This window comes from Oncorhynchus clarkii, chromosome 11 (assembly GCF_045791955.1).
Source record: "Oncorhynchus clarkii lewisi isolate Uvic-CL-2024 chromosome 11, UVic_Ocla_1.0, whole genome shotgun sequence".
NCBI classification, from domain to species: Eukaryota; Metazoa; Chordata; class Actinopteri; order Salmoniformes; family Salmonidae; genus Oncorhynchus; species Oncorhynchus clarkii.
In genome coordinates this window covers 2121543-2148560 of record NC_092157.1, presented here as the reverse complement: position 1 = coordinate 2148560, position 27018 = coordinate 2121543, and the positions used below count along the sequence as shown (strand labels likewise).

Genomic DNA, 27018 nt, shown 5'->3' with positions numbered 1-27018 from the left:
CAGCTCTGGCGGCTCCTTGCAGACTGGCAGCTCTGGCGGCATCCTGCAGACTGGCATCTCTGGCAGCTCCTTGTAGACTGGCAGCTCCTTGCAGACTGGCAGCTCCTTGCAGACTGGCAGCTCCTTGCCGACTGGCAGATCTGAACAGGCGGGAGACTCCGGCAGCGCTGTAGAGGCGGAAGGCTCTGGCAGCGCTAAACAGGCGGGAGACTCCAGCAGCGCTGTAGAGGAGGAAGGCTCTGGCAGCGCTAGATAGGCGGGAGACTCCGGCAGCGCTGGAGAGGAGGAAGGCTCTGGTAGCGCTGGACAGGCGAGGCGCACTGTAGGCCTGATGCGTGGTGCTGGCACTGGTGGTACTGGGCCGAGAACACGCACAGGAAGCCTGGTGCGGGGAGCTGCCACCGGAGGGCTGATGCGTGGAGGTGGTACTGGATAGACCGGACCGTGCAGGCGCACTGGAGCTCTTGAGCACCGAGCCTGCCCAACCTTACCTGGTTGAATGCTCCCGGTCGCCCTGCCAGTGCGGCGAGGTGGAATAGCCCGCACTGGGCTATGCAGGCGAACCGGAGAAACCGAGCGCAAGGCTGGTGCCATGTAAGCCGGCCCAAGGAGACGCACTGGAGACCAGATGCGTCCGATACGTGGAGCTGGAATGTACCGCACCGGGCTATGCACCTACCACAGCATAACACGGTGCCTGCCCGGTCTCTCTAGCCCCCCGGTAAGCACAGGGAGTTTGCGCAGGTCTCCTACCTGGCATAGCCATACTCCCTGTGAGCAACCCCCCAAGAAATGTTTGGGGCTGACTCCCGGGCTTCCTTGCCAACCGTGTTCCCTCGTATCGCCGGCTAGTCTCTCCGGCTGCCTCTGCTCTCCTAGCTGCCTCCACCTGTTCACATGGGAGGCGATCTCTTCCCGCCAGGATCTCCTCCCAAGTGTAACAACCCTTGCCGTCCAAAACGTTCTCCCATGTCAATTCCTCCTTGCGCTGCTCCTGCTGCCTTTCACCACGCCGCTTGGTCCTGTTGTGGTGGGTGATTCTGTAACGGTTTTCTTTAGGTGAAGGAGAGTCGGACCAAAATGCAGCGTGGTTGTTATGTATGGTTTTTTAATGAAGGAAAACTATACATGAATAAACTACAAAACAAGAAATGTGAGAAAACCTAAACAGCCTATCTGGTGAACTAACAAACACAGAGACAGGAACAATCACCCACAAAACCAAACACCAAACAGGCTACCTAAATATGGTTCCCAATCAGAGACAATGACTAACACCTGCCTCTGATTGAGAACCATGTCAGGCCAAACATAGTAATAGACAAACCAGACACACAACATAGAATGCCCACCCAGCTCACGTCCTGACCAACACTAAAACAAGGAAAACACACACGAACGATGGTCAGAACGTGACACCCCCCTTATCTCAGCTCGCTGGTCAACATAGCATCAACCACCTGTAGCACGCGCTCCAGCAGGTATATCTCTCTGGTCACCGCCTAAACTAATTCTTTCTTTGGCCGCCTCTCCTTCCAGTTCTCTGCTGCCAATGACTGGAACGAACTACAAAAATCTCTGAAACTGGAAACACTTATCTCCCTCACTAGCTTTAAGCACCAGCTCTCAGAGCAGCTCACAGATTACTGCACATGTACATAGCCCACCTATAATTTAGCCCAAACAACTATCTCTTTCCCTACTGAATATATTTTATTTTATTTATTTATTTATTTTTGCTCCTTTGCACCCCATTATTTGTATTTCTACTTTGCACATTCTTCCACTGCAAATCTACTATTCCAGTGTTTTACTTGCTATATTGTATTTACTTTGCCACCATGGCCTTTTTTTTGCCTTTACCTCCCTTATCTCACCTAATTTGCTCACATCGTATATAGACTTGTTTATACTGTATTATTGACTGTATGTTTGTTTTACTCCATGTGTAACTCTGTGTCGTTGTATTTGTCGAACTGCTTTGCTTTATCTTGGCCAGGTCACAATTGTAAATGAGAACTTGTTCTCAACTTTCCTACCTGGTTAAATAAAGGTGAAATAAAAAAAAAATTAAACATGTTTGGGTAGTCTTCCACATGCCTTTTGGTCCTAACTCTGATCCCAGCTGCATGGTCCTAACTCTAATCACCAAGTGTGTTTGCTTATTGTTTTCTTTAAGCAATGGCTTTTTTCTGGCCACTCTTCCATAAAGCCCAGCTCTTTGGAGTGTACGGCTTAAAGTGGTCCTATGGACAGATACTCCAATCTCCGCTGTGGAGCTTTGCAGCTCCTTCAGGGTTATCTTTGGTCTCTTTGTTGCCTCTCTGATTAATCCCTCCTTGCCTGGTCTGTGAGTTTTGGTGGGCGGCCCTCTCTTGGCAGGTTTGTTGTGGTGCCATATTCTTTCCATTTTTTAATATTGGATTTAATGGTGCTCCGTGGGATGTTCAAAGATCATGATATTTTTTTATAACCCAACCCTGATCTGTACTTCTCCTCAACTTTGTCCCTGACCTGTTTGGAGAGCTCCTTGGTCTTCATGGTTCCACTTGCTTGTTGGTGCCCCTTACTTGTTGGTGCCCCTTGCTTGGTGGTGCCCCTTGCTTGTTGGTGCCCCTTGCTTGTTGGTGCCCCTTGCTTGTTGGTGCCCCTTGCTTTTTGGTGCCCCTTACTTGGTGGTGCCCCTTACTTGTTGGTGCCCCTTGCTTGTTGGTGCCCCTTGCTTGTTGGTGCCCCTTACTTGGTGGTGCCCCTTGCTTGTTGGTGCCCCTTGCTTGTTGGTGCCCCTTGCTTATTGGTGCCCCTTGCTTAGTGGTGTTGCAGACTCTGGGGCATTTACTTACCATTACTTTACTTACAATACTTACCATTCTGAGGGCAGACAGCTTTCACCCCAAAAGGCTAAAAGAGAACATTCCATATGGCCAATTCCAAAGAGTCCGCAGAATTTGCGATCAGGAAACAGACTAAAGTGTCAAATCTACTGAATTGGAGAATTGCTTCTTGAAACGGGGCTACAGCGTTCAGGTCCTGAAAGATGCAGGCATAAGGGCCAGACGACTTGACAGACAGAACTTGTTGCGAAGGGGATACATGAGAGAGAGTGTATTTTGTTACAAAATACAGCACTGAAGCAGAGAAGGTTAAAATAATCAGTTAAATCATCCGAAGTGATGTGCTACCATGTCTTTCCTGAGCCGCCAGTCATAAGCTTTCAGACATGCCCTACCCAGGGTCCTGATAGGTCCATTTGCTGTCATCTACTGGACATTTTGCTCTTATGCCCTCAGCTACGGTTAGACTGTTGTTGTCCATGTTTGCTGTGTTCTAGTGTACTATGGAATAGATTGATTTCCTTTCCTTGGCACTTTGCCCAGTCATATTTAAGGTTAGAACTACCTTTTTTGGAGTAAAAAATGTTGATAACATATCTACAGTGTTTCACTTTTTAATGTGTATAGTATTGCTTACTAGGTGTGTCCAATCAATGTTGTAACCACTCTCTCTTCTAATTAGGGCTGATTGGAAAAAGCTGTTCAAAAGAATTATAATTATATATTATAATTTCTTTATACTCCCTGACGAAGGCCATGCAGCTGAAAGACGTTGGATTTTTAAAACTTTTTTTAAAACTTTGTTTCTATTGAACATTCCATACCAATAAAGGAATTTAAATGTATTATTTGAAGAGTGCCTTGGTCCTCCTTTCTTTTTGACACATGGGGTACCTTTCTTTTTGACACATGGGGTACCTGTTGAGCATGAAAAACCCAGCAGTGTTGCAGTTCTTGACACCTGGCAGCTACTACCATACCCCGTTCAAAGGCACTTCAAGTTTTTGTCTTGCCCTTTCACCCTCTGAATGGCACACGCAAACTACCCATGTCTCAAGGCTTAAAAATCCCAAGAACAAACACTGAATCGAGCCCTGATGTGGGCCAGCCAAGAATAACGACTGAGTCGAGCCCTGATGTTGGCCAGCCAAGAACAAACACTGAGTCGAGTCCTGATGTGGGCCAGCCAAGAACAAACACTGAGTCGAGCCCTGATGTTGGCCAGCCAAGAACAAACACTGAGTCGAGTCCTGATGTGGGCCAGCCAAGAACAAACACTGAGTCGAGCCCTGATGTTGGCCAGCCAAGAACAAACACTGAGTCGAGCCCTGATGTGGGCCAGCCAAGAACAAACACTGAGTCGAGCCCTGATGTTGGCCAGCCAAGAACAAACACTCAGTCGAGCCCTGATGTGGGCCAGCCAAGAACAAACACTGAGTCGAGTCCTGATGTTGGCCAGCCAAGAACAAACACTGAGTCGAGTCCTGATGTTGGCCAGCCAAGAACAAACACTGAGTCGAGTCATGATGTTGGCCAGCCAAGAACAAACACTCAGTCGAGCCCTGATGTGGGCCAGCCAAGAACAAACACTGAGTCGAGCCCTGATGTGGGCCAACCAAGCACAAACACTGAGTCGAGTCCTGATGTGGGCCAGCCAAGAACAAACACTGAGACGAGCCCTGATGTGGGCCAACCAAGCACAAACACTGAGTCGATCCCTGATGTTCCATGGATCTATGCTCTATCCCCCCATCCCTAGCAAACAGGCCCCCGAGGACTGGAGTCGCCCACCGCTGCTCTATGCCAACGCAGTCCTTCCCTTTGGTGATGAGATGGGTTGTGTCCCATGGAGCTTGGCCAATGGTAGTGCAGTATTTAGGGAACCCGGATGCCGTTTGGGATGCAGCCATGGTAAAAACAACTAAGGCCAAATAAACTAAAACCTAAATGTGAAATGATGGCAAACTGGTTGTTCTATAACTTTCAGATGGTTCCACCAGACAGGTCGATGGCAAATCAAATCAAACTTTATTCGTCACGCGCAACGAATACAACCTTACAGTTAAATACTTACAGGCCCTAAACAAGTGTAGTTTAAAAAAAATGGTTTTAGTTGAACAATAATACGTTTTTAAATTTAAAAAAAAAAAAACAGTAAAATGACAGTGAAAATAACAGTCGCGAGGCTATATACAGGGGGTACCGGTACAGAATCAGTGTGAAAGCTATATACAGGGGGTACCGGTACAGAGTCAATGTGGAGGCTATATACAGGGGGTACCGGTACAGAATCAGTGTGGAGGCTATATACAGGGGGTACCGGTACAGAGTCAATGTGGAGGCTATATACAGGGGGTACCGGTACAGAATCAATGTGGAGACTATATATAGGGAGGGTACCGATACAGAATCAATGTGGAGGCTATATACAGGGAGGGTAGCGGTACAGAATCAATGTGGAGGCTATATACAGGGAGGGTACCGGTACAGAGTCAATGTGGAGGCATTATACAGGGGGTACCGGTGAGAGTCAATGTGGAGGCTATATACAGGGTGTTACGGTACAGAGTCAATGTGGGGGCTATATACAGGGGGTACCGGTACAGAGTCAGTGTGGAGGCTATATACAGGGTATTACGGTACAGAGTAAATGCGGAGGCTATATACAGGGGGTATCGGTACAGAGTCAATGTGGAGGCTGTATACAGGGGGTACCGGTACAGAGTCAATGTGCGGGGGCACCAGTTATTCGGGCTAATTGAGGTAGTATGTACATGAATGTATAGTTAAAGTTACTATGCGTAGATGATAAACAGAGAGTTGCAGCAACGTAAAAGAGGGGGTTTGTCTGGTGGGGAGTGGGGGGTGGCGGGACACAATGCAAATAGTCCGGGTGGCCATTTAATTACTTGTTCAGGAGTCTTATGGGGGGTTGAAGCTGTTCTTGGACCTAGACTTGGCGCTCCGGTACCGCTTGACTTGCAGTAGCAGAGAGAACAGTCTATCACTAGGGTGGTTGGAGACTTTGACAATTTTTAGTGCCTTCCTCTGACACCGCCTGGTGTAGAGGTCCTGGATGGCAGGCAGCTTAGCCCCAGTGATGTACTGGGCCGTATGCACTACCCTCTGTAGTGCCTTGCTATCGGATTAAATTACACTTCGCCTCCGAGGTATCCCGGAAGTCCCCGATGGCTCCATTGCTGAGAGATGCTAAGGCTACCCGAGGTTCCCCGAGAGTCACCGAAGACGGCCGAGTCACCGTTTCCCGAGCCTATGCAACTAGGCAGAGTTGAGTTGTCTCCAGCGGAACGACTAAACAGGCTCAACACTAAGAGTCGCCTGTATTGCGGGACTCGTGGTCATTTTGTGTCCTCTTGTCCATTAAAAGAGTGAGTGGTCTGGTGGGCCATATTGAGAACTTTTCTTCTTCCGTCACTCCATTTCCAGTTGAAATCTCTCCAGGTCCTCATCGACTCTGGGGCCGATGAGAGCTTTTAGGACTCTAACCTAAGCTTCTGAGCTGGGACTCAGTCCGTCCCATGGACGTTAGAACGCTGGACGGCACTCTATAGGCCGGGTCACCCACAACACCACTCCCATCAACCTACGTCAGGGAACCACAGCGAGGCTATCCAGTTCCTGATAATTAAGTATCCTCAGATTCCCGTGGTCTTGGGATTCTACTAGCTCCAGCGACACAATCCTCTCATTAACTGATCTACCGTTGCCGTCAGCACAACCTGCCTCGGGATATCTTCCTGGGGGCTCGGAAGTTGCCCCAGACCTCTCCTCCATTCCTGCAGAGTACCAGGACCTCAAGGAGGTGTTCAATAAGGCCCGGGCCACTTCGCTTCTGCCGCACCGACCATATAACTGCGGGATTAACCTTCTCCCTAGCACTACTCTGGGACGACTGTCTCTGTCGGGCCTCAGAGACCAAGACGATGGAGACCTACATTGGAGACTCCCTAGCTGCAGGATTCATCTGTCCGTCTTCCTCTCCCGCTGGCACGGGGTTGTTCTTTGTGGAGTAGTGTCCTTTCAGCGACTACCGGCGTCTCAACGACATAATGGTGAATAACCGCTACCTGCTACCTCTCATCTCCTCGGCCAGGAGCTGCTTCAGGAGGCCATGTTTTCCAAGCTGGATCTACGGAACGCCTACCACCTGGTGTGAATATGGTAAGGGGACGAGTGGAAGACCTCCTTCAACATGGCCAGTGGTCGCTACGAGTGTCTGGTCATGCCATTTGGCCTTACCAACGCCCCTGCTGTGTTCCAGGCTCTGGATAATGATGTTTTCCGCAACATATTGAACCGGTTCGTCTTTGTCTACCTCGATGATATCCTCGTCTACTCAAGAACATGCGCTCCACATGGTTACTACATGATTCAAGAACGTGTTTTTTTTGGCTACTACATGATTCCATATGTTACTTCATAGTTTTGATGTCTTCAAAATTATTCTACAATGTAGAAAATTGTAAAAAAAAATAAAGAAAAACCTTTGAATGAGTAGGTGTGTCCAAAATTTTGACTGGTACTGTATATATACAGTTGAAGTCGAAGTTTACATACACCTTAGCCAAATACATTTAAACTCAGTTTTTCACAATTCCTGACATTTAATGTGCTGTCTTAGGTCAGTTCGGATCACCACTTTATTTGAAGAATGTCAAATGTCAGAATAATATTAGAGAGAATGATTTATTTCAGCTTTTATTTCTTTCATCAGATTCCCAGTGGGTCAGAAGTTTACATACACTCAATTCATATTTGGTAGAATTGCCTTTAAATTGTTTAACTTAGGTCAAACTTTTCAGGGAGCCTTCCACAAACTTCCATTGGGTGTTGGGTGAATGAGTTGGGTGAATTATGGCCCATTCCTCCTGACAGAGCTGGTGTAACTGAGTCAGGTTTGTCGGCCTCCTTGCTCGCACAAGCTTTTTCAGTTCTGCCCACACATTTTCTATGGGATTTGAGGTCAGGCCTTTGTGATGGTCACTCCAATACCTTGACTTTGTTGTACTTAAGCCATTTTGACACAACTTTGGAAGTATGCTTCGGGTCATTGTCCATTTGGAAGACCCATGTATGACCAAGCTTTAACTTCCCAACTGATGTCTTGAGATATTGCTTCAATATATCCACATAATCCATATAATTTTCCATCCTCATGATGCCATCTATTTTGCGAAGTGCACCAGTCCCTCCTGCAGCAAAGCACCACCACAACATGAGGCTGCCACCTCCATGCTTCACGGTTGGGATGGTGTTCTTCGGCTTGCAGGCTTCCCCCTTTTTCCTCAAACATAACAATGGTCGTTATGGGCAAAGAATTATATTTTTCTTTCATCAGACCAGAGGACATTTCTCCAAAAAGTATGATCTTTGTCCCCATGTGCAGTTGCAAACCGTAGTCTGGCTTTTTTATAGCGGTTTTGGAACAGTGGCTTCTTCCTTGCTGAGCGGCTTTCAGGTTATGTTGATAGGACTCGTTTTACTGTGGATATAGATACTTTTGTACCTGTTTCCTCTAGCAACTTCACAAGGTCCTCCTATGCTGTTGTTCTGGGATTGATTTGCACTTTTTGCACCAAAGTATGTTCATCTCTAGGAGACAGAACGTGTCTCCTTTCTGAGCGGTATGACGGCTACATGGTCCCATGGTGTTTATACTTGCGTACTATTGTTTGTACAGATGAACATGGTACCTTCAAGAATTTTGGAAATTGCTCTCAAGGATGACCCAGACTTGTGGAGGTCTACCATTTTTTTTTCTGAGGTCTTGGCTGATTTCTTTTGATTTTCCCATGATGTCAAGCAAAGAGGCACAGAGTTTGAAGGTAGGCCTTGAAATACATCCACAGGTCTACCTCCAATTGACTCAAATGATGTCAATTAGCCTATCAGAAGCTTCTAAAGCCATGAAATTATTTCCTGGAATTTTCCAAGCTGTTTAAAGGCGCAGTCAACTTAGTATATGTGCACTTCTGACCCACTGGAACTGAGATACAGTGCATTTTTTTGTGAAATAATCTGTCTGTAAACAATTGTTGGAAAAATTACTTGTGTCGTGCACAAAGTAGATATCCTAACCGACTTGCCAAAACTATAGGTTGTTAACAAGATATCTGTGTAATGGTTGAAAAACAAGTTTTAATGTCTCCAACCTAAATGTATGTGAACTTCCATATTAACCAACACAGAAATATGAGATATATATTTTACATATTTATATTTGACATTTTAGTCATTTAGCAGATTATCAGCAACTTACATTCATTATAAGATAGGTGAGAATTATAAGAAAATTCCATTCCAGTTAAACAATAAATAGCATTTTGCAAAAATAAATGCATATACATTGAACAAAAATATAAACGCAACATATAAAGTGTTGGTCCCATGTTTCATGAGCTGAAATTGAAGATAACACTACACAATGCCACAGATGTCTCAAACTTTGAGGGAGCGTGCATTTTGGCATTATGACTGCTGGAATGTCCACCAGAGCTGTTGCCAGAGAATTTAATGTTCATGTCTCTACAGAAACAGTCAGAAACAGTCTCAGGGAAAACTCATCTGCCTACTCTTTGTACTCACCACGGTCTTGACCTCAGGATCTTAGCTTGCTCTCAGCATCGTAACCAACTTCAGTGGGCAAATGTGCACCTTCAATTTCCACTGGCATGCTGGAGAGGCTTTTCACGGATGAATCCTGGTTTCATCTGTGTACTGGGAAGATGGCGTGTATGGCGTCGTGTGGGCGAGCGGTTTGCTGATGTCAACGTTGTGAACAGAGTGCCCCGTGGTGGTGGTGGTGGGGTTATGGTTTGGGCAGGCGTAAGCTACGGTCAACGAACACAATTGCATTTTATTGATGCCAATTTTAATGCACAGAGATACTGTGACAAGATCCTGAGGCCCATTGTCATTCCATTTATCCTTATGTTTCAGCATTATAATGCACGGCCTCATGTCGCAAGGTTCGTACACAATTCCTGGAAGGTGAAAATGTCCCAGTTCTTCCATGACCAGACATGTCATCCGTTTAGCATGTTTGGGATGCCCTGGATCGATGTGTACGCCAGCGTGTTCCAGTTCCCCCCAATATCCAGCTTCGGACAGCTATTGAAGAGGAGTGGGAGAACATTCCACAGGCCCCAATCAACAGCCTGGCTAACTATATATGAAGGAGATGTGTTGAGCTGCATGAGGTAAATGGTGTTCACACCAGATACTGACTGGTTTGCTGATTCACGCCCCTACCTTTTGTTAAGGTATCTGTGACCAACAGATGCAGATCGCTATTCCCAGTCAAATGAAACACATTTGTGAAAAAATTCTGGATACAGCATTTTGGAATTAAATTATTTTCTTGTAGTCGACATGTGTGGCACTTTCAGCTGCAACGTTTTGGAACATTCAGATAGAAATATGTAATTCAGAACAAACATGCCACTCTGCCATGTAGGTCAAGGAATCATGTCTGCTCTATTCATGTCATTTCTACCTGCAACGTTCAACAACGTTCGGCAAATGAACGTGGTCGTGACCTTGACGGTGGCAGTAGCTCCTCATGTGGATGGATACCGCCCCCTAGTGGAGAAGTTCTGGTATTACATAAAATGGCCATGTATGGAGAATATTATAGATGGAACTCCAGTCTTGTTTTCACCTCATTTAAACACATGATTAGAGAGGCTATATACAGTAGAGAGGCTATATACAGTAGAGAGGCTATATACAGTAGAGAGGCTACATACAGTAGAGAGGCTATATACAGTAGAGAGGCTATATACAGTAGAGAGGTGATATACAGTAGAGAGGCTATATACAGTAGCGAGACTATATACAGTAGTGAGGCTATATACAGTAGAGAGGCTATATAAATTAGCAAGGCTGTGTAAACTAGTGAGGCTATATACAGGCACCGGTTAGTCGGGCTGATTGAGGTAGTATGTATATGTAGATATGGTTAAAGTGACTATGCATATATGATAAACAGAGAGTAGCAGCAGCGTAAAAGAGGGGTTGGGGGGACACACAATGCAAATAGTCCGGGTAGCCATTTGATTAGCTGTTCAGGAGACTTATGGCTCGGGGGTAAAAACTGTTGAGAAGACTTTTTGTCCTAGACTTGGCACTCCGGTACCGCTTGCCATGCGGTAGTAGAGAGAACAGTCTATGACTGGGGTGGCTGGGGTCTTTGACAGTTGTTAGGGCCTTCCTCTGACGCCGCCTGGTGTAGAGGTCCTGGATGGCAGCCAGCTTTGCCCCAGTGATGTACTGAGCCGTACACACTACCCTCTGAAGTGCCTTGCGTCGGAGGCCGATCAATTGCCGTAACAGGTGATGCAACCGGTCAGGATGTTCTCGATGTTGCAGCTGTAGAACCTTTCAGGATCTCAGGACCCATGCCAAATCTTTTGAGTTTCCTGAGGGGGAATAGGTTTTGTCGTGCCCTCTTCAGGACTGTCTTGGTGTGTTTGGGCCATTCTAGTTTGTTGTTGATGTGGACACCAAGGAACTTGAAGCTCTCAACCTGCTCCACTACAGCCCCGTTGATGAGAATGGGGACGTGCTCGGTGCTCCTTTTCCTGTAGTCCACAATCATCTCCTTAGTCTTGGCTACGTTGAGAGATAGGTTGTTATTCTGGCACCACCCGACCAGGTTTCTGACCTCCTCAATATAGGCTGTCTCATCGTTGTCGGTGATCAGGCCTACCACCGTTGTGTCGTCTGTAAACTTAATGATGGTGTTGGAGTCGTGTGTGGCCACGCAGTCGGGGGTGAACAGGGAGTACAGGAGGAGACTGAGCACGCACCCCTGAGGAGCTCCAGTGTTGAGGATCAGCTTGGCAGATGTGTTGCTACTTTCCCTCACTACCTTCAAGTATCCAGTTTTGTCCCCCAAAAATTAAATCAATTTTCCTCAAAACACATTTTTACCTTTTAGTGTTTACATTACTGTATTTATACTTGAGATATCACTTTTCAAAAGTAAAAGTTCAGAAATCACTGGAGGATGTTTTTAATACTGAACATTATGTCAACTTTCCCACAAATTACAATCACATGAAAACAATAAACAATATTAAGCTACATAAATACACAAATAAATAAATTAAATATCAAAAGTCTCAAAATACTACATACAAAAGTTGTCTCGAGCAAAACACAGTAGCATATACGGTAACTTAATATACTGTTGACACAAGAACATATTAAGGTCTTCCGATTTACCAAAAAATATAACATGTTTTTGTAGATTTCTTCTTTAAGCTACATTCTTCATCTCTGCTCTCCTTCCTTTCCCTTCAGCATAGTGGTTGAGATAAAGATGGTGTTCATTTTATTTTCACATGTGGTAAATGGGTGAAGTGGTACCACACAACCCTTTTTATCAGACTGAGGGGTTGTGGGCAACGCAACCACAATGTACACACTGTAAAAACACACATATGAACACTCCTTTATATACAATCTCTAAATATATAACAATGGACACTGACACACACACACCTGGTTTGACTGATTTAGCTGCAATGTGTACCAACCCCAGAAGCTAAAACTAGTACCAGCGGCCATTACATTACATTCACCTGTAATCCCTTGGTAGATCTATTTCTATGGTTCTTACCATGCCAACAAGATGAATCCCACACATAGCACCATGTCTATCTGAGACCTTGTCCATGACCAGCAGGAAGTTATAGCTCCAGGAGTGCAGACTGTCTGAGATGTAGACTACTCCTCAGCTGCTAGGGTTGGTTACCGCTCTCAAAGAACATGAAATCCTGAAAGAAAACATGCAATCGCCATCAAAAATATCTACATATACCATTAGAATAGAATAGAGAATAGCACAGCATAGCCAACCACAGCATAGCTTAGCATAGCATAGCAAACCACAGCATTGCTTAGCATAGCATAGCAAACCACAGCATAGCTTAGCATAGCATAGCAAACCACAGCATAGCTTAACATACCATAGCAAATCACAGCATATCTTAGCATAGCATAGCAAACCACAGCATAGCTTAGCATAGCATAGCAAACCACAGCATAGCATAGCAAATCCCCGCATAGCTTTGCATTGCATAGCAAACCAGAGCATAGCTTATCATAGCATATAGGGAAACCTAGCCAGGTGTACAATTGAATGCATTCAACTGAAATGTGTCTTCCCCAATTAACCTAACCACTCTGAATCAGAGAGGTGCGGAGGTCTGCCTTAATCGACATCCACATCAACATAGAAAACCACAGTATAGCTTAGCATAGCATAGCACATCATAGCATGAAGTAAAATACTAGACTTACGACGAGGAAACAAGCTCCTATCATCACAGCCTTCATCTTCACGTCCAGATCCATGGGGAACTGGATCCCAAAGTTATCAGCGTCCGTGAACGCCTCACGGAGTAGACCGGTCCACTGTTTACTGATCTTCCCTATCTTATCCACTTCATCCATGGTCACGATCTGGAGAGGAGGCAACAGTCACTTTACACACAGAGAGATGAAGCGGAATCACCCCCCCCCCAAAAAAAAACCCATTATTTTAATGTTTTTATTATATTTGATATTAACTTTTTTATGTTACTATTAATTTTCTATTTATTTTTTCTGTTTTATTAACTTTTTATTATATTTTTTTTGTTTATATATATTTATTTATTTTTTAGGAATTTTTCTTAATACTGCATTGTTGGTTTAAGGGCTTGTAAGTAAGCATTTCACTGTAAGGTGACCTGTAAGCTGTTGTATTCGGCGTGTGATCAAGTAAAATTTGATATTATCTTCCGGGTGTTACTAAATGGAAAGTGCTGAAATTGAGAACTTGTTAAACTTGTTTGGCTAGGTTCCATTTCATCGTAGCATATTTGCTTTACTAGTCTGCCTGCTGTCCAATCACAATCTTCTACATAATATTTTTTTTTTTTTTCTGAGATCATCTTTAGTTTCTCCTGAAATAAATTCAAACTTTGAAGGAATTTGAATGGCAATATTATGCTTTTGGCTAAACTCTTCTCCATCACAGTAAAGTTCAATGCCAAACAGCCTTCAGAGCCTAAAGAACCAGCATGCAAGAATGGCAACATGGTAACTGTGTCCCACAAAAACACACAATACACTGTTTGGGTCGAATGGATTCATTCACCCAGAACTCTTGTTGATTAGTAACATGTTGTACATTGTTCAGAGACAAACAGACAGGCCTTATAAAACCCAAAAGGGTCCCCAGAACCAGAACATTTAACCATGTAATATTCTGTTTTCATAGGTTACATCATGTTCAGTGTGTATGTGTGTGTGTGTTTGGACAAACATACAGTACGTACCTCAAAGTCAACATCAGGCAAGCAACTCCAGCCACAGAAGGGTCCGTGCAGCCTCAGCACAGCCTCTCTGTGTTCATTCTCTATGATGAACTTGGGGGAGAAGGGGTGCCACTGCTGGACCACGTAGCCTACCGTGTTCCCTGGGGGAGCCTGCACCTCCAGCTGAGACAGGGGCGGTGGGGGTAATATAATAGAGAGGGGTGGTGGGGGTAATATAATAGAGAGGGGTGGTGGGGTAATATAATAGAGAGGGGTGGTGGGGTAATATAATAGAGAGGGGTGGTGGGTAATAGAATAGAGAGTGGTGGTGGGGTAATATAATAGAGAGGGGTGGTGGGGTAATATAATAGAGAGGGGTGGTGGGGTAATATAATAGAGAGGGGTGGTGGGTAATAGAATAGAGAGTGGTGGTGGGGTAATATAATAGAGAGGGGTGGTGGGGGTAATATAATAGAGAGGGGTGGTGGGGGTAATATAATAGAGAGGGGTGGTGGGGTAATATAATAGAGAGGGGCGGTGGGGGTAATATAATAGAGAGGGGTGGTGGGTAATATAATAGAGAGTGGTGGTGGGTAATATAATAGAGAGGGGTGGTGGGGTAATATAATAGAGAGGGGTGGTGGGTAATATAATAGAGAGGGGCAGTGGGGTAATATAATAGAGAGGGGTGGTGGGGGTAATATGATAGAGAGGGGTGGTGGGGTAATATAATAGAGAGGGGTGGTGGGGGTAATAGAATAGAGAGGGGCGGTGGGTAATATAATAGAGAGTGGTGGTGGGGTAATATAATAGAGAGTGGTGGTGGGTAATATAATAGAGAGGGGTGGTGGGTAATATAATAGAGAGGGGTGGTGGGGTAATATAATAGAGAGGGGTGGTGGGGGTAATATAATAGAGCGGGGCGGTGGGGGTAATATAATAGAGAGTGGTGGTGGGTAATATAATAGAGAGGGGTGGTGGGTAATATAATAGAGAGTGGTGGTGGGGTAATATAATAGAGAGTGGTGGTGGGTAATATAATAGAGAGGGGTGGTGGGGGTAATATAATAGAGAGGGGTGGTGGGGTAATATAATAGAGAGTGGTGGTGGGGTAATATAATAGAGAGTGGTGGTGGGGTAATATAATAGAGAGGGGTGGTGGGGGTAATATAATAGAGAGGGGTGGTGGGTAATATAATAGAGAGGGGTGGTGGGGTAATATAATAGAGAGTGGTGGTGGGGTAATATAATAGAGAGTGGTGGTGGGATAATATAATAGAGAGGGGTGGTGGGGTAATATAATAGAGAGGGGTGGTGGGTAATATAATAGAGAGTGGTGGTGGGTAATATAATAGAGAGGGGTGGTGGGTAATATAATAGAGAGTGGTGGTGGGTAATATAATAGAGAGGGGCGGTGGGTAATATAATAGAGAGGGGTGGTGGGGTAATATAATAGAGAGGGGTGGTGGGGGTAATATAATAGAGAGGGGCGGTGGGGGTAATATAATAGAGAGTGGTGGTGGGTAATATAATAGAGAGGGGTGGTGGGTAATATAATAGAGAGTGGTGGTGGGGTAATATAATAGAGAGTGGTGGTGGGTAATATAATAGAGAGGGGTGGTGGGGGTAATATAATAGAGAGGGGTGGTGGGGTAATATAATAGAGAGTGGTGGTGGGGTAATATAATAGAGAGTGGTGGTGGGGTAATATAATAGAGAGGGGTGGTGGGGGTAATATAATAGAGAGGGGTGGTGGGTAATATAATAGAGAGGGGTGGTGGGGTAATATAATAGAGAGTGGTGGTGGGGTAATATAATAGAGAGTGGTGGTGGGATAATATAATAGAGAGGGGTGGTGGGGTAATATAATAGAGAGGGGTGGTGGGTAATATAATAGAGAGTGGTGGTGGGTAATATAATAGAGAGGGGTGGTGGGTAATATAATAGAGAGTGGTGGTGGGTAATATAATAGAGAGGGGCGGTGGGGTAATATAATAGAGAGGGGTGGTGGGTAATATAATAGAGAGGGGCGGTGGGGGTAATATAATAGAGAGGGGTGGTGGGGTAATATAATAGAGAGGGGTGGTGGGTAATATAATAGAGAGGGGTGGTGGGTAATATAATAGAGAGGGGTGGTGGGGTAATATAATAGAGAGGGGTGGTGGGTAATATAATAGAGAGGGGTGGTGGGTAATATAATAGAGAGGGGTGGTGGGGTAATATAATAGAGAGGGGTGGTGGGTAATATAATAGAGAGGGGTGGTGGGGGGTAATATAATAGAGAGGGTGGTGGGGTAATATAATAGAGAGGGGTGGTGGGGTAATATAATAGAGAGGGGTGGTGGGTAATATAATAGAGAGGGGTGGTGGGGGTAATATAATAGAGAGGGGTGGTGGGGTAATATAATAGAGAGGGGTGGTGGGGTAATATAATAGAGAGGGGTGGTGGGGGTAATATAATAGAGAGGGGTGGTGGGTAATATAATAGAGAGTGGTGGTGGGGGTAATATAATAGAGAGTGGTGGTGGGTAATATAATAGAGAGGGGTGGTGGGGTAGTATAATAGAGAGGGGTGGTGGGGTAGTATAATAGAGAGGGGTGATGGGGTAATATAATAGAGAGTGGTGGTGGGGTAATATAATAGAGAGGGGTGGTGGGTAATATAATAGAGAGTGGTGGTGGGGTAATATAATAGAGAGTGGTGGTGGGTAATATAATAGAGAGGGGTGGTGGGGGTAATATAATAGAGAGGGGTGGTGGGGTAATATAATAGAGAGGGGTGGTTGGTAATATAATAGAGAGGGGTGGTGGGTAATATAATAGAGAGGGGTGGTGGGGGTAATATAATAGAGAGGGGTGGTGGGGTAATATAATAGAGAGGGGTGGTGGGGTAATATAATAGAGAGTGGTGGTGGGATAATATAATAGAGAGTGGTGGTGGGGTAATATAATAGAGAGGGGTGGTGGGGTAATATAATAGAGAGGGGTGGTGGGGGTAATATAATAGAGAGGGGTGGTGGGGGTAATATAATAGAGAGGGGTGGTGGGGTAATATAATAGAGAGTGGTGGTGGGTAATATAATAGAGAGGGGTGGTGGGAAATATAATAGAGAGGGGTGGTGGGGTAATATAATAGAGAGGGGTGGTGGGGTAATATAATAGAGAGTGGTGGTGGGGTAATATAATAGAGAGTGGTGGTGGGGTAATATAATAGAGAGGGGTGGTGGGGGTAATATAATAGAGAGGGGTGGTGGGTAATATAATAGAGAGGGGTGGTGGGGTAATATAATAGACAGTGGTGGTGGGGTAATATAATAGAGAGTGGTGGTGGGATAATATAATAGAGAGGGGTGGTGGGGTAATATAATAGAGAGGGGTGGTGGGTAATATAATAGAGAGTGGTGGTGGGTAATATAATAGAGAGGGGTGGTGGGTAATATAATAGAGAGTGGTGGTGGGTAATATAATAGAGAGGGGCGGTGGGGAAATATAATAGAGAGGGGTGGTGGGTAATATAATAGAGAGGGGCGGTGGGGGTAATATAATAGAGAGGGGTGGTGGGGTAATATAATAGAGAGGGGTGGTGGGTAATATAATAGAGAGGGGTGGTGGGTAATATAATAGAGAGGGGTGGTGGGGTAATATAATAGAGAGGGGTGGTGGGTAATATAATAGAGAGGGGTGGTGGGTAATATAATAGAGAGGGGTGGTGGGGTAATATAATAGAGAGGGGTGGTGGGTAATATAATAGAGAGGGGTGGTGGGGGGTAATATAATAGAGAGGGTGGTGGGGTAATATAATAGAGAGGGGTGGTGGGGTAATATAATAGAGAGGGGTGGTGGGTAATATAATAGAGAGGGGTGGTGGGGTAATATAATAGAGAGGGGTGGTGGGTAATATAATAGAGAGGGGCGGTGGGGTAATATAATATAGAGTGGTGGTGGGGGTAATATAATAGAGAGGGTTGGTGGGTAATATAATAGAGAGGGGTGGTGGGTAATAGAATAGAGAGGGGTGGTGGGGTAATATAATAGAGAGGGGTGGTGGGTAATATAATAGAGAGGGGCGGTGGGGTAATATAATAGAGAGGGGTGGTGGGGGTAATATAATAGCGTGGGGTGGTGGGTAATATAATAGAGAGGGGTGGTGGGTAATAGAATAGAGAGGGGTGGTGGGGTAATATAATAGAGAGGGGTGGTGGGTAATAGAATAGAGAGGGGTGGTGGGGTAATATAATAGAGAGGGGTGGTGGGTAATATAATAGAGAGTGGTGGTGGGGTAATATAATAGAGAGGGGTGGTGGGGTAATATAATAGAGAGGGGTGGTGGGTAATATAATAGAGAGGGGTGGTGGGGGTAATATAATAGAGAGGGGTGGTGGGGTAATATATAACAGAGAGTGGTGGTGGGGGGTAATAGAGAGGGGTGGTGGGGTAATATAATAGAGAGGGGCGGTGGGGTAATATAATAGAGAGTGGTGGTGGGGTAATATAATAGAGAGGGGTGGTGGGGTAATATAATAGAGAGGGGTGGTGGGGGTAATATAATAGAGAGGGGTGGTGGGGTAATATAATAGAGAGGGGTGGTGGGGTAATATAATAGAGAGGGGTGGTGGGTAATATAATAGAGGGTGGTGGGTAATATAATAGAGAGTGGTGGTGGGGTAATATAATAGAGAGGGGTGGTGGGGTAATATAATAGAGAGGGGTGGTGGGGTAATATAATAGAGAGGGGTGGTGGGGTAATATAATAGAGAGGGGTGGTGGGGGTAATATAATAGAGAGGGGTGGTGGGGTAATATAATAGAGAGGGGTGGTGGGGGTAATATAATAGAGAGGGTGATGGGGTAATATAATAGAGAGGGGTGTTGGGTAATATAATAGAGAGGGGTGGTGGGTAATATAATAGAGAGGGGTGGTGGGTAATATAATAGAGAGGGGTGGTGGGTAATATAATAGAGAGGGGTGGTGGGGGTAATATAATAGAGAGGGGTGGTGGGGTAATATAATAGAGAGGGGTGGTGGGTAATATAATAGAGAGGGGTGGTGGGGTAATATAATAGAGAGGGGTGGTGGGTAATATAATAGAGAGGGGTGGTGGGTAATATAATAGACAGTGGTGGTGGGTAATATAATAGAGAGGGGTGGTGGGGTAATATAATAGAGAGGGGTGGTGGGTAATATAATAGAGAGGGGTGGTGGGGTAATATAATAGAGAGGGGTGGTGGGTAATATAATAGAGAGGGGTGGTGGGTAATATAATAGAGAGTGGTGGTGGGTAATATAATAGAGAGGGGCGTTGGGGTAATATAATAGAGAGTGGTGGGGGGGTAATATAATAGAGAGGGGTGGTGGGGGTAATATAATAGAGAGGGGTGGTGGGGTAATATAATAGAGAGGGTGGTGGGGTAATATAATAGAGAGGGGTGGTGGGGGTAATATAATAGAGAGGGGTGGTGGGGTAATATAATAGAGAGGGATGGTGGGGGTAATAGAATAGAGAGGGGTGGTGGGGTAATATAATAGAGAGGGGTGGTGGGGTAATATAATAGAGAGGGTGGTGGGGTAATATAATAGAGAGGGGTGGTGGGGTAATATAATAGAGAGGGGTGGTGGGGTAATATAATAGAGAGGGGTGGTGGGGTAGTATAATAGAGAGGGTGATGGGGTAATATAATAGAGAGGGGTGGTGGGGGTAATATAATAGAGAGGGGTGGTGGGGTAATATAATAGAGAGGGGTGGTGGGGGTAATATAATAGAGAGGGGTGGTGGGGGTAATATAATAGAGAGGGGTGGTGGGGGTAATATAATAGAGAGGGGTGGTGGGGGTAATATAATAGAGAGGGGTGGTGGGGGTAATATAATAGAGAGGGGTGGTGGGGGTAATATAATAGAGAGGGGTGGTGGGGGTAATATGATAGAGAGGGGTGGTGGGGGTATTAGAATAGAGATGGGTGGTGGGGGTAATAGAATAGAGAGGGGTGGTGGGGTAATATAATAGAGAGGGGTGGTGGGGTAATATAAAATAGGGGTGGTGGGGGTAATATAATAGAGAGGGGTGGTGGGGTAATATAATAGAGAGGGGTGGTGGGGTAATATAATAGAGAGGGGTGGTGGGGGTAATATAATAGAGAGGGGTGGTGGGGTAATATAATAGAGAGGGGTGGTGGGGGTAATATAATAGAGAGGGGTGGTGGGGTAATATAATAGAGAGGGGTGGTGGGGGTAATATAATAGAGAGGGGTGGTGGTGGTAATAGAATAGAGAGTGGTGGTGGGGTAATATGATAGAGAGGGGTGGTGGGTAATATAATAGAGAGGGGTGGTGGGGGTAAAATAATAGAGAGGGGTGGTGAGGATAATATAATAGAGAGCGGTGGTGGGGGTAATATAATAGAGAGGGGTGGTGGGGGTAATATAATAGAGAGGGGTGGTGGGGGTAATAGAATAGAGAGGGGTGGTGGGGTAATATAATAGAGAGGGGTGGTGAGGGTAATATAATAGAGAGGGGTGGTGGGGTAATATAATAGAGAGGGGTAGTGGGGGTAATATAATAGAGAGGGGTGGTGGGGGTAATATAATAGAGAGGGGTGGTGGGGTAATATAATAGAGAGGGGTGGTGGGGGTAATATAATAGAGAGGGGTGGTGAGGGTAATATAATAAATAGAGAGGGGTGGTGGGGTAATATAATAGAGAGGGGTGGTGAGGGTAATATAATAAATAGAGAGGGGTGGTGAGGGTAATATAATAAATAGAGAGGGGTGGTGGGGTAATATAATAGAGAGTGGTGGTGGGGGTAATATAATAGAGAGTGGTGGTGGGGGTAATATAATAGAGAGGGTTGGTGGGGTAATATAATAGAGAGGGGTGGTGGGGGAAATATAATAGAGAGGGTTGGTGGGGTAATATAATAGAGAGGGGTGGTGGGGTAATATAATAGAGAGGGGTGGTGAGGGTAATATAATAAATAGAGAGGGGTGGTGAGGTAATATAATAGAGAGGGGTGGTGGGGGTAATATAATAGAGAGGGGTGGTGAGGGTAATATAATAAATAGAGAGGGGTGGTGGGGTAATATAATAAATAGAGAGGGGTGGTGAGGGTAATATAATAAATAGAGAGGGGTGGTGGGGGTAATATAATAGAGAGGGGTGGTGGGGGTAATATAATAGAGAGGGGTGGTGAGGGTAATATAATAAAAAGAGAGGGGTGGTGGGGTAATATAATAGAGAGGGGTGGTGAGGGTAATATAATAAATAGAGAGGGGTGGTGAGGGTAATATAATAAATAGAGAGGGGTGGTGGGGTAATATAATAGAGAGTGGTGGTGGGGGTAATATAATAGAGAGTGGTGGTGGGGGTAATATAATAGAGAGGGGTGGTGGGGTAATATAATAGAGAGGGGTGGTGGGGGAAATATAATAGAGAGGGGTGGTGGGGTAATATAATAGAGAGGGGTGGTGGGGTAATATAATAGAGAGGGGTGGTGGGGTAATATAATAGAGAGGGGTGGTGGGGTAATATAATAGAGGGTGGTGGGGGTAATATAATAGAGAGGGGTGGTGAGGGTAATATAATAAATAGAGAGGGGTGGTGGGTAATATAATAGAGAGTGGTGGTGGGGTAATATAATAGAGAGGGGTGGTGAGGGTAATATAATAAATAGAGAGGGGTGGTGAGGGTAATATAATAAATAGAGAGGGGTGGTGGGGTAATATAATAGAGAGGGGTGGTGGGGGTAATATAATAGAGAGGGGTGGTGAGGGTAATATAATAAATAGAGAGGGGTGGTTGGGGTAATATAATAGAGAGGGGTGGTGAGGGTAATATAATAAATAGAGAGGGGTGGTGGGGGTAATATAATAGAGAGGGGTGGTGAGGGTAATATAATAAATAGAGAGGGGTGGTGGGGGTAATATAATAGAGAGGGGTGGTGAGGGTAATATAATAAATAGAGAGGGGTGGTGGGGTAATATAATAGAGAGGGGTGGTGGGGTAATATAATAGAGAGTGGTGGTGAGGTAATATAATAAATAGAGAGGGGTGGTGGGGTAATATAATAGAGAGGGGTGGTGGGGTAATATAATAGAGAGGGGTGGTGGGGTAATATAATAGAGAGGGGTGGTGGGGTAATATAATAGAGAGTGGTGGTGGGGTAATATAATAGAGAGGGGTGGTGGGGTAATATAATAGAGAGGGGTGGTGGGTAATATAATATAGAGTGGTGGTGGGGTAATATTATAGAGAGGGTTGGTGGGGTAATATAATAGAGAGTGGTGGTGGGGTAATATAATAAATAGAGAGGGGTGGTGGGGTAATATAATAGAGAGGGGTGGTGGGGTAATATAATAGAGAGGGGTGGTGGGGTAATATAATAGAGAGTGGTGGTGGGGTAATATAATAAATAGAGAGGGGTGGTGGGGTAATATAATAGAGAGGGGTGGTGGGTAATATAATAGAGAGGGGTGGTGGGTAATATAATAGAGAGGGGTGGTGGGGTAATATAATAGAGAGTGGTGGTGGGGTAATATAATAGAGAGGGGTGGTGAGGGTAATATAATAAATAGAGAGGGGTGGTGAGGGTAATATAATAGAGAGTGGTGGTGGGGTAATATAATAGAGAGGGGTGGTGAGGGTAATATAATAAATAGAGAGGGGTGGTGAGGGTAATATAATAGAGAGTGGTGGTGGGGTAATATAATAGAGAGGGGTGGTGGGTAATATAATAGAGAGGGGTGGTGGGGTAATATAATAGAGAGGGGTGGTGGGGTAATATAATAGAGAGGGGTGGTGGGGTAATATAATAGAGAGGGGTGGTGGGGTAATATAATAGAGAGTGGTGGTGGGGTAATATAATAAATAGAGAGGGGTGGTGAGGGTAATATAATAGAGAGGGGTGGTGGGGTAATATAATAGAGAGTGGTGGTGTGGTAATATAATAAATAGAGAGGGGTGGTGGGGTAATATAATAGAGAGGGGTGGTGGGTAATATAATAGAGAGGGGTGGTGGGTAATATAATAGAGAGGGGTGGTGGGGTAATATAATAGAGAGTGGTGGTGGGGTAATATAATAGAGAGGGGTGGTGAGGGTAATATAATAAATAGAGAGGGGTGGTGAGGGTAATATAATAGAGAGTGGTGGTGGGGTAATATAATAGAGAGGGGTGGTGGGGTAATATAATAGAGAGGGGTGGTGAGGGTAATATAATAGAGAGGGGTGGTGGGGGTAATATAATAGAGAGGGGTGGTGGGGTAATATAATAGCGGGACAGGGTTGGTGTTGGAACATTGGAGAAGTAAAGAGGAAGATTGTGAAGGGGGGTTAATTAAGAAGGAAAGAAGGATGGAAGGAAGGAAGGAAACATGCTTGAGAGTTAAAGAACTATATCTCTGAACAGAAACCATGAGGTCTGTGTGATGAAACATGAAGCTGCATTTCCTTTAGGTGTAATACATTTAGAAAGGGGATCTGACCTGTCAGTAACCAGTTCTAGGGAAGAGTCTCAGACACTGAAGTCAACTCACCTCTTGCAGACAGCAGGGGAAGAAACAGGACATGCACTTGAGAGGTCTGGTGACTGTGATGACCTCCTGTCCAAAGTTGTCAAGGACTTTTATTGTGAAGGATCGTAAGGGTCCGCAGCACTGCCTGCTAAGACAGTCATTCTCCTCCACAGCATAGAACACGTTCTGACCCATGGCATTACGTACCTCATACTTGTTGTTGCTCTCAAAGCCAGCCAGGGCTGTGGGGTCACACACACACACGTACACACACACACACACGTACACACACGTACACACACGTACACACACACGTACACACACACACACACAAACACACACACACACACACACACACACACACACACACACACAAACACACATACACACACACACACACACACACACATACACACAGACACACACACACACAGACACACACACACACACACACAAACACACGTACACACACATACACACAGACACACAGACACACACAGGTGTACACACACGTACACAAATCTCAAATCTATGAAGACCATCATCAAAATAGTAATTCTTGTTTTTGTAAATTCTTTTTTTGTACATACCTTCAATAAACTCGACTTTCTGTTTGATGAGTAGCTGATCAACCTAAATCAAAGTGCAAACAATATCAATGTTCTATAGGACTAAATTAAACAGAATCGCCACGACAACATCATGGAATAGGATGAGAGGACTCACCTGTGTTAGATACTCTAGTCCGGGTGGGCATCCCGGCAGGCCAGGGTTCGGGACCTGGTACGTGTTCATCTTAATGGGAGCAGGTCAAGCTGCTATTCAACTGTAGAAACCATGGTTACAATGTTACGAATGGAATCAAAGGCGATCTGGCGCCACCTACTGTTGGTTTACACGATCAACACAATCACATAAATAAATAAAAACGTACATAAATGACTCCATATGATATAATGTATCGTTTAATTGTAGCCTTGTGTTTCTTATAGTCATAGACTGACTACACATGTAAATACAACCAACAGGCCAACAGCCTAATCGGAGTTCTCTTCGGGAATGTCAGCAGGTGTAGTCTATTGCAGACTGTAATAACATCCCAATAAACGGATATACCGTACCTATGCGTGAAAGAATAAACGGACAATTCTTCTCTGACAATAGGCAATAATCTAGGAAGGGAAAGGGTTTCAGCTGTCAAGTCGCCAAGAAAACAAAACATGGCAAAGCTTTTACTAAGCCGTCATAGTAGCCGACATTGTGATGCGCCCATCCATGCATTAAGCGTTCAGCATCTCAAGAATGTCGCAAAGTAAACACCAAGTCAACTGGTTTGTAGTAATCTACCTGTGTCTGGTGTTCAGATGAAAACGCACTCAATGATGAGTAGGTTAAACACTGTCAAATTCAAATCTGGGAGGATGCGGGTGTTTACGTGATAGAACATAAACGATAGCCGTTTAGACTATGACAATGACACGGAATGATGAATTGATCTTTTACGATCAAACCAGAATAAACAAAGCATGGTAAACTACGAATGTTGAATCTACTCTAAAGACTCACCCATATATTCTGGAAGAAAAATATAACAGTCCGCTTCACGAGCTCAGAATAAAACCTTTAATCTCATTGGAGAATATAGATGCCTTTCCCACCCGCATCAGCCAATAGTAAACCGGGGCAGTGAAAACCCAGGAAGTATTTTCTGTCACGCGTTTTAATGTCATTACAGCGCATGCTCGTCTAGCCAGACGAGTAAAGTAGGTTAAACCACAGGTCTTAACTGGTTTATTGGTTTTACCATTAATGGCCTAAAGTATTAAGTGGTGTGATCTTATGAGATACAACTTACCAATGCATGTGGAAGCCTAATCAACAGGCAATTATTAAAATATAATAACATTAAAATATGTTTGTGTAATAACTCCTGTTATTCGTGTTTTTTATTAGGGACCCTGAAAAAGAATACATCGACAGCCAAGGAGGGGTACCCAGGTCTAAAATGCTTCAATATTCAATTGTAAAGTGAAAATGAAAATAGGTTATTGAAAAGCGAAAATGATCAAATAAAAGATTAAACATAAAAGTTAAATGCTAAAAAGTCAAAATCGGAACAACAATCATGGTTCGATAGACAAGTAACCAACAGGTATGCTAATGATCATGTTTCGTTACACAGGTATCCAACAGGTATGCTAATGATCATGTTTCATTACACAGGTAACCAACAGGTATGCTAATGATCATGTTTCATTACACAGGTATCCAACAGGTATGCTAATGATCATGGTTCATTATAGGTAACCAACAGGTATGCTAATGATCATGGTTCATTACACAGGTAACCAACAGGTATGCTAATGGCTTGGTTCATTACACAGGTAACCAACAGGTATGCTAATGATCATGTTTCGTTACACAGGTATCCAACAGTTAGGCTAATGATCATGTTTCATTACACAGGTAACCAACAGTTATGCTAATGATCATAGTTCATTACACAGGTATCCAACAGGTATGCTAATGATCATGGTTCATTACACAGGTAACCAACATGTATGCTAATGATCATGTTTCATTACACAGGTATCCAACAGGTATGCTAATGATCATGTTTCATTACACAGGTATCCAACAGTTATGCTAATGATCATGTTTCATTACACAGGTATCCAACAGGTATGCTAATGATCATGTTTCATTACACAGGTATCCAACAGGTATGCTAATGATCATGGTTCATTACACAGGTAACCAACAGGTATGCTAATGATCATGTTTCATTACACAGGTATCCAACAGGTATGCTAATGATCATGTTTCATTACACAGGTAACCAACAGTTATGCTAATGATCATGGTTCATTACACAGGTAACGAACAGTTATGCTAATGATCATGTTTCATTACACAGGTAACCAACATGTATGCTAATGATCATGGTTCATTATAGGTAACCAACAGGTATGCTAATGATCATGGTTCATTACACAGGTAACCAACAGGTATGCTAATGATCATGGTTCATTACACAGGTAACCAACAGGTATGCTAATGATCATGTTTCGTTACACAGGTAACCAACAGTTAGGCTAATGATCATGTTTCATTACACAGGTAACCAACAGTTATGCTAATGATCATGTTTCATTACACAGGTAACCAACAGTTATGCTAATGATCATGTTTCATTACACAGGTATGCTAATTTCTGGTTAACAATCAATAGCTTTGGCAAGTCGGTTAGGACATCTACTTTGTGCATATTTTACAATACAATTAAAAAAAAATCAAATTAACTAAGACGAAAATATTACATTTATAATAATAATTTGCTAAAAAAAAAAAT

The 27018-nt window shown here is 44.2% G+C and overlaps 1 protein-coding gene across 1 annotated transcript; it reads right to left on the bottom strand.

The window, feature by feature from the left end:
- Nucleotides 1-11857: 11857 nt before the first annotated feature.
- LOC139420578 (phospholipid scramblase 1) lies at nt 11858-25279 on the bottom strand. Its single transcript, XM_071170762.1, has 7 exons — nt 25233-25279; nt 24393-24492; nt 24257-24299; nt 23688-23908; nt 14186-14347; nt 13164-13325; nt 11858-12637 (listed from the first exon to the last, which is right to left on the bottom strand). Exons 2-7 carry the CDS (start codon nt 24459-24461, stop codon nt 12602-12604), a joined length of 693 nt encoding a protein of 230 aa, XP_071026863.1. The 5' UTR covers nt 24462-24492; nt 25233-25279; the 3' UTR covers nt 11858-12601.
- Nucleotides 25280-27018: the final 1739 nt, after the last annotated feature.

Coding starts and splice junctions, on each gene's coding strand:
- LOC139420578 (XM_071170762.1), bottom strand. CDS start 24,461: ATGAACACGTACCAGGTCCCGAACCCTGGCCTGCCGGGATGCCCACCC. Junction 23,909..24,256: donor GAAAGTCGAGTTTATTGAAG/GTATGTACAAAA, acceptor GTGACCCCACAG/CCCTGGCTGGCTTTGAGAGC. Junction 12,638..13,163: donor TAGGAGCTTGTTTCCTCGTC/GTAAGTCTAGTA, acceptor GTTTTCTTTCAG/GATTTCATGTTCTTTGAGAG.